A 16,817-nucleotide genomic window follows, 5' to 3' on the forward strand; every position below is an offset into this window, starting at 1 on the left:
CTAAAATAAATACAATTATTCATTGTTCTCCTCGCTTCTCATATCATCCGGGATGTCATCCTCGTTAACCAATTTCCCCTTAAACACATCTTTGGTGACGTGAACTTCTGTCAAATCAATGTTTGGAGCAATGCATTTCACTTGTTGCAAGGCTTTAGAAAACCCCTTCTTATGTTCTACGACTACTTCATACTCGGTAGCCTCCATCTCCTTTTTCAATTTCTTATTCTCATTCTCTATTTCTCCAATCTTCCTCACATCAGCAACAATAACTTCTTGACAGGCTTTATTTTTCTTGTAAAGCTCCACCATCTCTCCTTTCAAGCTCTGCATATTCTCTTCATGCTCCTTTGCTTTCTTTTCCAATGTCTTCACGGCCTCTGCCTGAACTTCTTTTTCTTTCTCTAACACACTCACTTTCTTCAAAAGGTCCTCCACCTTAGCCGCATACGTCTTATTCGACCTCACAGAAATCTCAAATGCCTTTGAGTTTTCCTCCAATTTTTTCTTCAAACTACCAACCTCAGCATTTAATGACCCAACCTGGGCATTCTCGGTCCTCAGCTTGGACATCAGTGCAACATTTTTATCCCACTTTTTCTTCCAATGATCTACCACAACGATAGATCTTTGTAAAAACACCTGCACGGAATCTAAACCTTGGATAGGACCAACCTTTTCAATTAAGGCCTTGTCAGCGATATAGGCTGGATCTTCCTTATAAAATGCTTCAGCCGTCAACTCGGCATTCCAGAAGGAAGTCACATCGGGTGACATACTTACATGATCCAACCTTGCCAGAGGATGCTCCGTATCATATCTCTGATGTAATGATCTCGGGCGGGTGTTCGGTCCAGATTGAGACGACCTCCCTTGTGAAATCGGCGAATTAAAGCCGAGTTGTGCAATTGCCGCCTCCAAGTTTGACACCAAACGTCCTGAAGATTCAGAAACTTGTGCATTTGCCAGCTTCAAAAGAAAAATTCACACCACAAATTGGGAATCAGAACAATCAACATAATTACATAGTATTTAATAATAATGAAACATATGCCTTTTCTTTTTTCAAATCATTAGCAGAATTTCTCTCAACTTGCTTCTGACAGGTATCTTCTTTTTCCAAATCAATCACAATCTCCGGGTTCGCCGTTTCTTTTGCAACTTCCTCCCTTGGCTTACTCGGATTACCGACATGGTCGGCCATCTTAGGTCCCTTATTTTGAAGGTTTTCGCCCTCTATTTTTTGCTTCTTCACTTTTTGCTTAGGAATGCAGCATCTGGGATTTCTTCAATGTTAAATTTCCCCTTTAGCTCGCGTCATTTGCTCCTTCCCATGATCTCTGCACATCACAGTAATCAATAACATATTCAATCACATGACTTTAATTACATATCACTATTATTATTACTTACTCTCTAAGTCATCTTGTGGATTTTGGGATCTCGCAAGCATTAAAATAGCCTTGCTCTCTAATGGCCGAGCTAGCTTTTCCAACTTTTTTTATATCTTTTGTCTCGTTGGGTGACAACACCAACCCCTCTGATCCCGAAAACCTCACAGGTTGTGATTGCCAACATAGAGGAAATTTTGGTTCCCCATTCTAGTGGAAAATCGGATCCGAACTCGAATTTTCATGAGACGATTGCACTTTGAAAAACTCTTCTTTAAAGTTCTTGTATGATTGTGCAAAAATTTGAAATAAACCCCCATGCGAACTTCCACTCAACGACACCCACCCATACGGTGGTTCTCCCAATTTTATTTGATAAAAGTGCATAAATATTCCTAAGCTAGGCTCTATCCCCATTACTGCACATAAAATTTGGAATGCACGTATGAAACCCCGGCTATTGGGATGTAGTTGACTAGGTGCTACATTTATCTTTTTCAGCAACTCACACTCGAATGGGGTAAACGGGATCATCACACCTAGATCCCTACACAGGCATTGATACATATATATGTACGGTGGAGTAGTAGCCACTTTAAAAAACACCCTTTCATATGGTGCACAGGGTTCAATAGAAAGTTGTTCTAGATATGGAGGCAGACAAAATTTCAAGTTGTGCTGTAATACACTAGCCTCCATTGCACCCTTAATCCTACTTTCGTATTTTCCTACATCCCTCCTTACCCATTCGTAACCAGTGGCAAGGATTTTTGGGTGTGAGTCTTTTCTATTGTTCCCCCCTCTCTTTTGAACACTTGCCTCTTTCCCCTTACCCTCAACGAATGTCTCTTTCCCCTTACCCATTCCAATCCCAATTACAACACAAAGATCGACAGATAATGCTTGATACCTGGAAATACTATGCTCCATGCAATCCCCTGTTCTTCACGACTGGCTTTCCTCACTCTGACTATGGCGGATGCTACCCAATACTCTCCTCTGATAAACTTCTAATCCTTGACACCATCGCGCTTTTTTTACTTATATATACACGCTAAAAATCTTTTCGTTGCCTTCTTGAGCATTGCGCCTCTTCAACGTGACATTTCACGCCTCTCCACGTCTCTTGCTTTAAATGCTCTACCTCGAAACCCTCAACAATAATGATTGAGCGTCGTACCTGCTCACGTTTCCCCATAATTGAGCTGTTGAACTCATACTGCTATGCCTTTTCAACCTTACACGTGTCTCTTTCGTAACGTTATGGCTCTTTACGCCCCCTTTTTCAGCTTTATTGGCAGATGTCTTTCTTTATCTCAGCTCTTTCATTCTTACATCACTCAGAGCTTGGGGGGCTTATGTACCAACCTAACTCGAGCCGATCTTAGAGCCGAGCTTAGCCGATTCCACGAGTCAACTTGACCGAGGTGACCTCTCAGACAAAATGAGATGAAACCATGAAATGCTGACATGTCACGAGGGAGATCAGTAAGACACCTCGGCAGGTTGACAACATCAAGGACAATTCAACCACCTTCAGAAAACAACCATATAGCAGTTACACGGTTACTCGAAAAACCACCACAGGTAATGATATAAGCAATATGTGAAACTGGATACACCAACTAACTTAATCGTCGGAGTCCTTTTTGCAGGTACATCCGAGACGCCCGAGCAAGGAGACCGGAGAGAAGGAACTCAACCTATTGATCGATCTCACACAACCTCGGTTGAATCCAGCAGGGAAGACGACTTATCCGAGTTAGGGAGACGACCTGATTCGTGTAAGTACAATGAGCAAAAGGATTCGGAACAAAGCTAAGGTGTTGGGTTAAGGATGGGTTAGGTTGCAAAGTTGGATAGGATTGTTTCTATTTTGATTTTGTTTATCGAAAAATGTTTTTTTTACTTGGTGTGTGATAAGTTGCAGAAAGGAAAATCAAGTTCATGGCTCGGTGGTGATGAACATGCTTACTATGTCTGAGTCCATTTGCAGAGAGAGAAACAATGAGGACTCGGTGAAGAGAAAGTGGATAAATTGGAAATAAATAAAATAAAATAAAATATTCCTCAACTATTAATTTTTAACCAAAATAATCTAACGGTTCAAAATACATTTCCTATGATAGGAAACATGTTAAGCTCTTCCACCCTAGGTCTCTTTAAAAAAAATATTTTATATAATTTTTTTAAGATTTTCATAATTTAAAAATTATTTTTTACATTCTTAAAAGTTTACTATAAAAGATTTATCTCCAAACAATATATAAATATAATTATTTTTATCAAGATCTATTTCTAAAATATATTTTTTTATTAAAAGATATTATTATTTATTTTTTTAAAAAAATTCAATTTAAAATTTATTTTAGGTCTAATAATATTTTGGGTTGAGCCTACTAACTTTCACCTTAGTTTTTCTCCCAACGTGATAATATCAATTTTTTTGGTGGCAAACCCAGGCTTTAGTGTTCATGGCATTCTATATTCTCAACATTCAATTTTAGCCACAGTCATCCCAAATGAATATATGATCATTTTAATTTAGCATTGAATATACGTGTAAAGTTTCAAAAGAATTTTTTTGACAAAGTGTAATGTTTCAAATTGAGTTGTTTAAATTATAGAATATGTGCTCAGTTTGTTTCCAAAATCTTAAGTACCATTAACTCGTTATGCTTGTTCATCTAGTATTTGGTACTTAAATTAACTTGTATATTGTAAAAGATAAATTCATTTAATTAAAATTGATAATAAGATTTTTTAAGACTAATGCTACCGCAGACCACCTTGATAGATAGGTGATTTACAATTAGGGATGACAAAACAGGCTAGCCCGCCCCGTTTTGGCCCGCCCCGCCATTGGCCCGCCAAAAATGGGCCGGGCCGGGCTGGCCCGCCAACGTAAAACGGGCTGGAGATGCTGGCCCGCCCCGCCTAAGGACGGGCTGGCGGGTTGGCAGGCCATCCCGCATACAAAAATAAAAATAAAAAAAAAATGGAAAAAATATATATATATTTTATGTTCAAATAAAAAAAAATTGCTACAAATAAATAAATATAACCATATGAAATTAAAAATGCATACATATTGTACATAATATATATTCAATAAAAACAAATTACAAACTTAGAACAAAATCAAATAGAAATTAGTCCATTTACACCAAAATCAAAACCAAATTATAAACTTACACAACTAAATTTTTTGATAGTTCACAAAACAAGTTTAAATACAATTAATTAACTTTAAATTTTTATTTTAAGAATATTAGAAGCTCTCTTAGAAGAAGATGTCTCTACATTTTTTCTTGATCATCTTCATCCTCATCTTCTACATCAAAATAAAATAAACATAAAAATAATTAAATTAAAAATATATATATATGCGGGCCGGCGGGTTGTGGCGGGCCGGCCCGCTATTTGGCCCGACGGGTTGGCGGGTTGAAATGGTGAGTCCGGCCCTCCCGCGGGCCATAGCCCACTTTGCCATCCCTATTTACAATACACCATTTTTTACTATAATTAAATTTATTTCATCCACGCACTTATATGTTATAGCTTTTGAAAGAGAATATATATATATATATATATATATATATATATATATATATATATATATATATATATATATATATATATATATGAGGAGGAATCCGTTTCTTTTAGGAGTAAGTCTATTTAAACTTATTTTGTTCAATAACTCATGTTCTACATCAAATTTCAACGATCTAATCGTTGAATTTAAAGTTCTTAATGCATAGATCAAGTCTGCAAATATTTAGAAATTTTGAAAAATTATTTGATATTATATTTCATTAATTCAAATTGACGGATAATCATAAAATCATTTTATATATTGATTTGAATTAATGAAACGAAATATCATATGATTTTCAAATATTTTAAAAATTTGTAGATTTGATCTATGCATTAAAAAATTTAAGTTCAACAGTTGGATCATTGAAACGTGATGTAGAACATGAGTTATTGAATGGAATAAATCTAGGTAGACTTACTCCTGGATAAACAGATCCCTCCTCTCTATGTATATATGGTACAATTCTTTTTTTCTTCATTCTCCATTGTCATCGCACCACTTCATTTCCTCCTTCTCTAGTTCCACTAATTTCTTGATATTGAGTTTGTTATTGTGTTAGTCCAAGAAAATGAGCTTAAGCGTAATTAGTAATTACTAGTAATTCCATCTACCATACCATGGTCAAAATCAAAGTGTCACCAATCCCTTTTACCTTCTCATGTTGCATGTTAATCTAATAATCTTCATCCTAAGCCTCACAAACTCACCAACCCCCGCCACACTTGTTCCATTTCCATGATTCCATGAATCCCAAGGCAATTTTTATTTTCTCAATTACATCCATACCACTTTATTCAACTTTACTCAATCCGTATCCAAAATTATTTCGTCGGTCCTACACTTTTTCAAGTATTGTAACCTTGATGACAAGGTTACTTATAAACTTATCAGCAATGATAGAATGAATTCAAGGAGACTCAAAAGAGATAAAATTAAATGGTTGAAACTCTTTATAAGTTGGTCTTAGATATCTATCTTGTAATTATATTGTTTTTATTATACTTCCCTTAAAATAATAGGGCAATGACACTCTTGTATGGGTACCCTCTAACTCGCGACTTTATAAAGTGTAATACAGATGGTGGTGCTCAAGGCTCTCATGGTCATGTTGCTTGTGGCGGTTATTTAAGATATAGTGGGGGAGCTTTTATGGGTGGATTTGTATCCTACATCAGTAATTATGACCATTTTACATGTTGAACTTGTTATTTTTATATGTGTTAATGAACATACGCATGATGTTGAGTGGTGCAAGCTTTGGTTAGAGTATAATTATAAACTTGTTATAGATGTAACACCCCTCAAATTTGACCTCTCAACGGTTTCACTCTATGACACTTTACACGATGACACTTCACGCAACTCCTCGTTAGTCACAACCCTTCACCGATCAGAACCCTCCGTGGGTAGCCCTTTCTAAGATGACCGTTTGTTTTTAGGATCAACGAATGAATCCACAAACTAATACAAGACTTTTCAATGTGTTTTGTCCTCACTTGCACACTTTCTAAGAAACTTTCCAAAAGGTCACCCATCCCTAAATTACTCCAAGTCATGCACGTGTAACTATGGAGTTCTTATGGGATAAGCTATTGAAAAATAGATGCATCTTGTTAGTATAGATAGTACAAATTAATTCCTTTAATCCATCCTCAATTATACAAATCTCATACTTATACAATCTTTGGATCTCGCTTTTGGAAACACCCAAATTGTTTCTTGGGACATCTGTGACAAATGGTGACATTGTTTCTCACTTTGTTCGCATATGCATTTTTTCATTCTCATATTTATAAGGAGGAAAATTAATATGCAAATAAATTAATTAGTTTTGGTTTAAAGCATAAGATTCTTTATAAGTGGTGGCTCATTCTGCCTTCTTTTATTTGAGAGGATTTTTTTTTTCGTGATCGTTGTGATTTACCTTCTTTTAATTTTTGTTGATTCCTACATGAAATTTTGATATAGCTCCCCCATACTATTGTTACTATTTTCCTCTTTTATATATATATTTTTAGTGTGTTGCAGATAATTAATAGACTTTGAGATGTCAACCTTGCTGGTATGTCTTAGTTCTATAATGATACTTAGCACACTAAACCTTTTATTAAAAAAATTCCATTAAATAATAATTTATACTATAAAATTTATTAAAAAATTAAAAAAATTATTAGTCAAAATTACAATAACAACAATAATATTTGAATCTATAACCTTGTGAATATTATTTTAATTTAAAAATTAAATAATTATATATTTAATTCAATAAAAAATTAAATAAGTTATAAATAACATATTACAATAATTATATAAAGTAATTAAAATAATAAACTATTTTCATAAACTTAAGTTCTTTTGTAAAATATTTCAAATACTTATAAGTTAACGTTTTGTTTAATTATAACTCTCTCATCAAATTGACCCATTTTAAGAGTAAAGTGATACTTTTCAATTGTAACTTTATATTTAAGATAAAAATTGAATTATGTAATATAAATGTCAAATTATTTGTGATGACTACTTTTATTTATTAATTAAGTTTGATCCATAGTGAAATGCTTGCATAGCTCATTTAAAATAAAACAAAAACCTCCAAGATTATCGTGCCACACAACATATAAAATGTCAAACACTTGCTTTTTTAAGGAACTTTTTGGGTGTCTTATTCCTCTACATTCTCCACCCTCATTGGCATAGAGTGAATCCGTTGCCCACTAGCAATATAAATCTCGACCATTTATTCTAAACCAATGTCAAAGCTCCCAAATAGAGCACTAATATTCCAATATCGAGTGTAGTTGGTTGTTGAAGAGTATAAGGAAAAGAAGAAAAGGACATTTTTCATTATTTACAACTTATTTGGGATGTACGCATGACATATAATTTGGCCTTGATTCACTATATCTTTGGTCAATAATCTTTAACACATGAAAATTCAATTGTATTGGCTCTTCAAGATCAAAAACCAAATAGTCAACTATTACTATTTATGTATAATTGTCAACTATTATTTTTATGAAGAGTTTCATTTGCTATGGAGTAATCTAGAGTTTAATTTACATATAAAAAAATGTTGGTTTTTTTAATTCATATGAAAATCAATTTTTTTTAATTTATAAATCGAAATCTAACTTGACACCGAGAGATTTACAACGCATAGTCCTACTAATTAAGCTAGACTCATTAATATATGAAAATCATTTTTTTTTTGCCTTTTATAGATGAAAATGTGTTAGATGTACGTGGTTAATTGAAAAATAAAGGGAAAGTCATAAAGAATATAAAATATACATTTTTATATAAAAAAAGTTAAATTAATTTTTTTTATCAATTCATAATTTTGATCCTTTTATTTTAAAATAAATTTATTTAGTCCCTTATTTTTTAAAATACAAAAAATTTAATCTTATCATGTCAATTTGATATTTTTCGATTATTAAATTTTGAATTATTTAATATTTTTTTACTATTTAAATAACATGATATTTTGTAATATAAATAATATAAAAAATTATTTACATATGTTTCAACAAATAATTAATATTTATTTTATTAATAAATTTTATTTATATTAATTATTTTTTCTTTAAATATTATATTATTAAATGTTATATCACTTAAATATGAATGATATTAAAATTTAATAATTAATAAATATCAATTTAACGAGAGATCAAAATTTTATATTTTAGAAATTAGAGGGACTTTTATTTTAAAATAGGGGGACAAAAATTACATATCAACAAAAATAAAAAAAAATTAAAATATAATTTAACCGAAACAAAAGATAAAAAAGAGGACAACTTTTAGAGAACAAAAGTAAGCATTTTTTTTTAATTGTAGGTATTAAACACTTGTTTTTAATCTAAGACCAATGATGTTTGAACACTATGCACATTAAGTGTCCAAGTAATGGAAATCGAATTGGCATAAAATTATCTTTGAATTTATAACAAAATTACTCATCAACTAATCTATGTGTTTAGTGGTTATATTATTTTTTTATATTGAAACTGAGTTATCAATTTTCAATTCTTATACGATAAAACGAAAGTAAAATATATCTTAAGTGGAGGGAGTATTATATTAGTATACCCACCATTTCCAATACGAATTTGTTTTAAGGATAAACATTTTAGGTCAGCATTATTTTAATACTTTTATTATTAAGTTTTTAAATTTTTTATAATCAGTACAAAATATTTGCTAATTGTATGGATGATTAATTTCTATTAAAAAATTATAGATTATTTAGTGAAATCTATCTTCATAATCATGCTTTTTTTTAATCTACAAGAATGGAATTCAAGACTTTATTTAAAAGATCAAGTTATAGTACTATTCAATTCAACGACTTGTTGATTTTTAAGTAAATCCTAGTATGATTTTTTTTTTTAATTTTTACAATATATTCTTAATAAATATTTAATATTTTATCATTCTTGTTGATTTTAATTAAATACTTAATATTTGAAAGAAATATTTTATATTATTAATTTTTACAGCATTTTATATTACCTCCTAATTATAAGAAATATGAGACAATTAATAAGATCGGAAAAAATAATTAATATGATTACTTTTAATTAATTCTACCATAAATTTAAGTTTTGTTTAAAATATACAAATTTACTTTAGGTTGTTATATTTAATATTAATGTATGAAGAGTATAAAGGAAATTTTATCCTAATTAACTTTAAAAATTAATAATTATTGCTTGTAATTAAAATAAGAAATAATATTATTTAAGAAGTGTTTAGATGAAACTTATTTTGAATATCAATTGTATAATAAGTCTCACAAACTTTATTATAATAAATTCATCAAATCTTAATTAAATTATTTTCTTAACTAAATGTACTCTTAATTAAAATAATGACAATAATATAAAATAAATTATTTTTCTTTTACACATACACGTATTATTTATGGTGGTGGTCCTGAAAATGAGCTAGTGAGTGACCGCCTAAAGCCTCATTGTTAGGGGCAAAAAAAATAATTATTTAGTGTATATAATATAAAAAATACATAATTGAATTATTAAAAATTTATCAGATAAAATAAATTAATTATGATCAATTAATCAATAATCAATTTTTTTACTACTAAAAAATCTATCAATAATATAAAAAAAATTAATCGATAATATTAAATATAAAGAGAAAAGTATGATATGTTATTTTTTTTGTGTAAAATTTCATAAGTGTCAATATAAAATTATAAATAAGTATTGTCTTTAATTTTTTTTTCATTTTTTTTATATCTAATTTCTTTGATTTTCTTTTTATTTTTTAAATCATGTCCTATTTTATTTTGCTAATTATGAACATTCACCTTTATCCCAAGTTTCTTTGTGATGTATCATTATTATTAATCTATTTTTTTGCATAATGGTCTCTAATGATAACTCATATTCTTGTACATTTGAACAATATGTTTAGTCATTTTTACATAACTTTTGTATATTTACACTTCTAAATTTAAAAATTCAAATCATAAATAATATTTCAATATTTATTAGGATATTATTTTTCACTTTATTAGAAACACCAAAAAAATTCAGAGCAATTGTGATCATTTATGAAAAATAATCAGGTTCTGTATCATGGTGGTCTCCTGTTGTCCGACCTAAAAGACGCCTCGATAAAATGTGATAATATATAGTCTCTTTACATTACTTTGTTTAAGCCTGGAGGACTCTATAACACAGTAGTCTCCAGTTGACCGACCCAAAAGACGCCTTGACGAAATGCTAAGTCCACATACTAAAGTACCTCTCAGACGAATGACAAATGTTGTATATCAAAAAGGTTTCAATTTATATGTATGGGAACTTAGATCAGGACGATTTGCTTATCTCGTGATTCGCAAGATAGGCAAAATAACAACTATAAACACCAAGATTTGCAAGTTCATAATAAAGCATGATTTATAGGATCATAACAAGAAGCATGTGAATTATATATATCTATAATACCACACCATTATATATAGGAAAAATTAGGTCTAAGAAAACAGGTTACACTCATCTAATATCCTATACCTGGTTTACTTATAGGTTCTTTTAATATTATATCACTAAGAATTCTTAAGCGGCAGTCCCCAATGCCAAAACAGGTTTAAATAAGATAAAATAAAACTATTATTATTAACAAAATTTGTTACCATCTTTTTTAACACAATTACATGCTATTAATTGATGTTTAAATTTGAGATGAAGTATTAAATTAAAATAATTCCGTAGCGGTCGGTGGTATCTAAATTTTATTTTTGTGTATTTATTTTTAGCTAAAGTTAATGTGGTGATGATTATGGAGACACAAAGGTCGGTTAGATTGCATGATGCATATTATTCCCATGTGGTTTCTGACGCTATATCCACTCTAAAGCTTCCTCAATAACCTTGGATTTGTAGATATCTATGAAAGTTGAACTCATTCCATTCCTCAACGGTGGTGGGCCATGCAACCCAACACTCCATCTTCACCTCTCACATTTTACACTAACATTAAATTTTGCTCTCTGACGCCAACCCCACCCAATCAACATTCAGTGCATTTTTAAACGTCATATTAGTCTATACACAACGATATATAACCAAATCTCATAGGTTAGAAATGATGTAATACAAATTCACTTTTTACATAATATTATTAAAAGTATAAATAAAAAAAGTAATTTATAGTGTATTGAAAACTCAACATAATATTTATTTTGAGATTTATTTTATTCTTTTTTAACATTTATTATGAAATAATGGAAGAAATATTATATATACATAAACATAAACTAGTGAACTTAATTGCATATGCATAGTTCTCTCCTATATAAATACCTACGCTACCTTTATCTTCGATATCAAATGGTGAATATCGTCAACCATTCTTTAAAAGAATCTTGGTTTTTTTTGTTTTCCTCTTAGATCAGTTGAGTGCATGTCTCACAAATTTTAACGCAGGTGTGGCTAACATTTCGCCAGGCACATCCATTCTATTTTCAGCTTTGTGTATCTTTCTTTTTCTGGTTCCATTTAATGCAAGGAATTAACGTTACTTTTATTATCAGTCTATTTTCTTCGTCTCTTGAGTCTTGAAAGTTGCCAAAACTTGAAGTTGAATGATAGATGATGGGTACTCATAAATTTTACTATTATTGTTATATATGGCATGCACCCGAGAAAAAGTTTATGATTTTACTAAAAGAAGTAATAAAATGAATTTTTATGCTAGAACTTACAACACGATATATTAATAATATTAAATACTATTGCTTTAATATTTTTTTAATTTTAATTATGTAACCATTGTCTTTAGAGCAATGCTTCTCAGCATAACTACATGGTGTTCGATTATATTGGAGAGAGAGGTATTTTTTATCACATAAGTAAGTCAATGATAAGAGATCTATCTCATGATCAAAATTAATGCATACCTAGTGTTATTTAATAGTAGTACATTAATACATGTCTATCTATATTAGATCGAATGTAGTGAAGAAGGGTAAATTTTTCAAGCGTAGAATAATATATATATATATATATATATATATATATATATATATATATATATATATATATATATATATATATATATATTTATCTTATTGTGTGTGTGTGTGTCTAGTAAGTTTGTAAACGATACTCATTTACTTTACCTATATGTTCCCGTGAAAGCTTTTCATTCCAAAAACACATAAAAGTATTTAAATTTGAAATGTATCAATATGCCAAGTGTGGTCGTTGATGATTTGAAGTTCTTCCAATTAAAATACGTAGAATAACACTAAATTGGACAGACACACGTACGTACGTTTAGTGATGCGTAATCCCACCCAAAATTTGTGGGTATAGTTTTAACTTTATTTCCATAGCTTTACCCCGTCTTGTTAATAAATTAATTATAAAAACTGTATTATATTACTTTTTCCATATGTAAAGTAAAAGATCTTGTTCCTTGCACTTGTCCTACATTTAACCCTAAATTCGGGTTCCAAAAGTCATTGCATTTATCATTTTTCTAGTTGTTGTTGAATAGTCATTGCATCCATATATCTGTATACCTTGCACTTCTCCCCTTCACTTAATGTTGGAATCCTGACACCTTTGTTCTATATAGATAGTGAACCCGGTCCCAGCATCAAAGAATCTAATTTTATTTCTTCAAGATATGATAATGTTTCGTGACTTGACATGGCATATATTCTCTTTCTCAAAAATAATTTATTTATTTTGAAAGATTTTACGTAGACCTGTTAAGGTAGAAGGAAAAAAAACTATATAAAACTAAAATGATTTAAGTGATGTTCAAAAACATTGAACGCAAGACTAATATATATTCTAATGATAGAAACAACCAATTTTAAGAGATGAATATATGATAAACATTATTATATGAGCTACTATAAAAAGCTACTCATATATTATCAACAAAATCAATCTTCTCTAGCCACTATGTTTTATTTCCTAGGGGAAAAGCTGAGAATGTGTTGAATCTTATAGGCACAAGGAACAAGCACAAGTGAGGAGGGTGAATGGCGCAAAGGGTGGTGAGAGGGGTGTTTGTGATGGTGTTACTATTATTGATGGCTCAGGAACCGATGTTCCGGAGAACAAATGCAATGGGCGCGGGGACCCGAAAAAGGGGTAAAGAGTCATCTAGTGGTGGTAGTGGTAGTAGTAGTAGTGGTGATGAAGATGGAAGCTTTTGCTTGAGTTGGAGACTGGCTGTGGAGGCAAACAATGTGGTTGCGTGGCCAACGGTTCCACCTCAGTGTTCAAGATATGTTGAGACTTACTTGATCAATGGACAGTACGAGAGGGACTTGGACTTGATAGTGGAAGAAATCTTGGGTTATGTCAACCAAACATTTCTAGTTGGGGATGACATGGATGCTTGGATTTTGGATGTTGATGACACTTGCATCTCCAACATTTATTATTACAAAGGCAAGAAATATGGGTATGTATATTAATTCCTCTATTAGTTTCTCATGTGTGTATTTGTTTTTTGTTTTTTTTCATTAATAGAAAAAAATTATGATATTGACAATAAGAAAGATCAAATTTGAATTTTCATACATCTACTTTAATCTTTTCCTACCAAGTAAATCAAAGTTATCTGTATATATACATATTTGCTTTTATTCTTAGACTTAACTTTTTTTTCCTAACTGGTGTATGAAATAAAAGTCCCTTTTTGTTACCAAATTTGCTTCTGCATTCTCTCTCTCTCTCTCTCTCGTGTTGCATATGGCAGAGAATAATTTTGTTTGTAATGCTATAACCATTACTGATCTGACAAGTGTTTACACATAATGAAAAACTTCTTAATTGAGTCTTAATTTTATAGCTCTTCTCTTCATGCTTGATCCATTATTATTTATTGGTTTTTCCTGTTAATCCAAGGCTAGTACCTAATTTATCCCACCCATCTTTTTAATCAAATAATTTTAAACTTTATAAAAATTTATAAATTTAAATAATTATCAAGAATTTTTATTTTAATAACTTGGTCCTTAAAATTTAATGTAGATCATAATTTATTGGGTATATTGTCTATAAAAAAAATAATGGTCTCCAATTTTGTTTTTCCCAAATATTTGTTTGTAGCATATATAATAGTTGTGAAATTGGTTAATTTGTGTGGTTGATAATTGGGTATATGTATATGCAGGTGTGATCCATATGATCCATCTGCCTTTAGGACGTGGGCCATGAAAGGAGGGTGCCCTGCAATTCCTTCCGTACTAAGGCTGTTTAACATATTAGTAGATAAAGGATTTAAAGTATTTTTAGTGACTGGAAGAGATGAAGAGACTCTTGGTCAAGTTACCAAGAACAACTTGCACAATCAAGGATTCATTGGCTATGAAAGCCTTATTTTGAGGTAAGACATATAGGGCATATTAATCCCATGAAAATTTTGATTATATGATAATAGTTTCCCTTTGATTCATTGAAGAGTGAAGGCATGCATATTGAGATTAATTGAAGCATGTTGATGAAATTGGCAGGAGTGCAGCATATAAAGGGAAAAGTGCAATGAAATACAAATCTGATGTAAGAAAGCAGTTACAAGACCAAGGTTACAGGATATGGGGGAATGTGGGAGATCAATGGAGTGATATTCGTGGAGACTATTTGGGGAATCGCACTTTCAAGTTGCCTAATCCTATGTACTTTGTTCCCTAATCTTATCATTTGAATGTGTTATTATGAACTTATGGTAAATAAAAATGTATTTGGTTGTCACCAATAATTTACTTTGTGGATGAATGGATGCAATTGAAATGTTAATTATTTATTCCCCGGAGACCAAGGTTGGACTTTCATTGGGCAATGGGCCCAACTAAAATCTTAGTCCAAATTGGCCTATGTTATTGTTACACTCTTTTTACTTCTTCTAATTTTACACCCTTTGCTATTTGATCGGTCAAATCAATGGATATTTTTGTGGTGTACACTGTACAATACAACAAACACTTGTTTTTGTTGAATTATGATTGAAAGTAGGGAATGTGACTTCATAATACATTTGAAAATATTGCAAAGTCATACACTCTCTCTTCCCGTTATAACACAATGAAAACAAGTTTTTTTTTTTGTTTTTATGTTAAAATAAAGGATTTAATTTAGAAGGGGGTGAATTGAATTTTTTTTTTTTTGGAATATAATTTTTCCTTGAGCCTTTAAAACCTTTTCCTTAAACCATTCTTTTTAATGTGACAAACAATTGATGCTAATATATAAAGCTCTAATTAAAGTCTAGTTATTTCAATTTTTTTAATGCAAATGCTATGACATTTATTGATGCAAGAATTAAAAATTGATAGACAGAGAAAGGGGAAAAAGAACATATAAAAATGATATTGATTCCCTCTCAACCTTAAAAAAAGTTAATTACATTCGATTCTTAGTAAATTTATTTAGATTTTTCACAATATTAACTAAGAAATCTCTCAAATGCTATACGAATCACTTAGTAAAAGTTCTATTCACGTGAGAAATATATCCTTTTGAGAAACCTTATCTCAAAAGGTTACAATCCTATACCAACGACACTTATGATGGAGGCTCCTTCAAGTAAAATGAATAGTCACTTTAAGAAGTTCTCCTTCTCCCAAGATCTTCATCCATTGGTTGCAAACTTTGAAGATGAAATTGCAAATAGTGGTGGTGGTGGTGGTGCCACTTCTTCTAGGAGGAAGATAAGCCAAATGCACACTTGCTACAAAAAGAAGTTCCTAGATAAAAGTATCAAAGGAGCCAAAAATAAAAGTGACTTTTGAGAGAGAGAAGTATCATCTCAATCATATATCCATTAAAAGTAACGAGTTTACAATAAGAAAGTCTTATATAGAGAGTTGGTTTGCTTGTGGTGCAAACTAACCAACTCTATATACACAATCCGATCTGATCCACAAAAAAAAAAATTGATTATTTTTGACAAATGCATCATTAATCAACACAGATAAGAAATTGTAAAACACAATGAAAATAAGTAAAATGTGGAATAAATAATCCAAGTGAACTGATAAGTCAATAAAGATTTGTCGCAAAGATTTATCCTTTTGATAAGAACCAGGTTTTTGATAAGAACAAGAGAAATCTTCTCTCATAAGAAAGGTAAACTTTCATTCAATTAACTCAAAAGTGTATACAAATGAGTGACAAATACTATTTATAGTTAATATACTTAAGAAGTGTATTAGACACAATTTAGCTCACTAAAATGCCCCAAAAAAAGGTTTGGCATGCAAAACAAATTCAAATTACGGTGGTAGTTGAACAATCTTTGCTCAACCACAAGATTCTCACTTTGCTAAA

General features: G+C 30.8%; 1 protein-coding gene across 1 annotated transcript; it reads left to right on the forward strand.

Annotated features, from left to right (window-relative positions):
* Positions 1–11,806: 11,806 nt before the first annotated feature.
* Positions 11,807–15,294, forward strand: LOC109789867 (acid phosphatase 1). The gene is made up of 4 exons (XM_020348908.3): positions 11,807–11,951; positions 13,491–13,950; positions 14,665–14,877; positions 15,005–15,294. The coding sequence occupies exons 2-4, from the start codon at positions 13,523–13,525 to the stop codon at positions 15,180–15,182; spliced, it is 819 nt and encodes a 272-aa protein (XP_020204497.2). The 5' UTR covers positions 11,807–11,951; positions 13,491–13,522; the 3' UTR covers positions 15,183–15,294.
* Positions 15,295–16,817: the final 1,523 nt, after the last annotated feature.

Source organism: Cajanus cajan, chromosome 10, assembly GCF_000230855.2.
Source record: "Cajanus cajan strain Asha chromosome 10, NIPB_CcT2T_4, whole genome shotgun sequence".
Taxonomy (NCBI): Eukaryota; Viridiplantae; Streptophyta; class Magnoliopsida; order Fabales; family Fabaceae; genus Cajanus; species Cajanus cajan.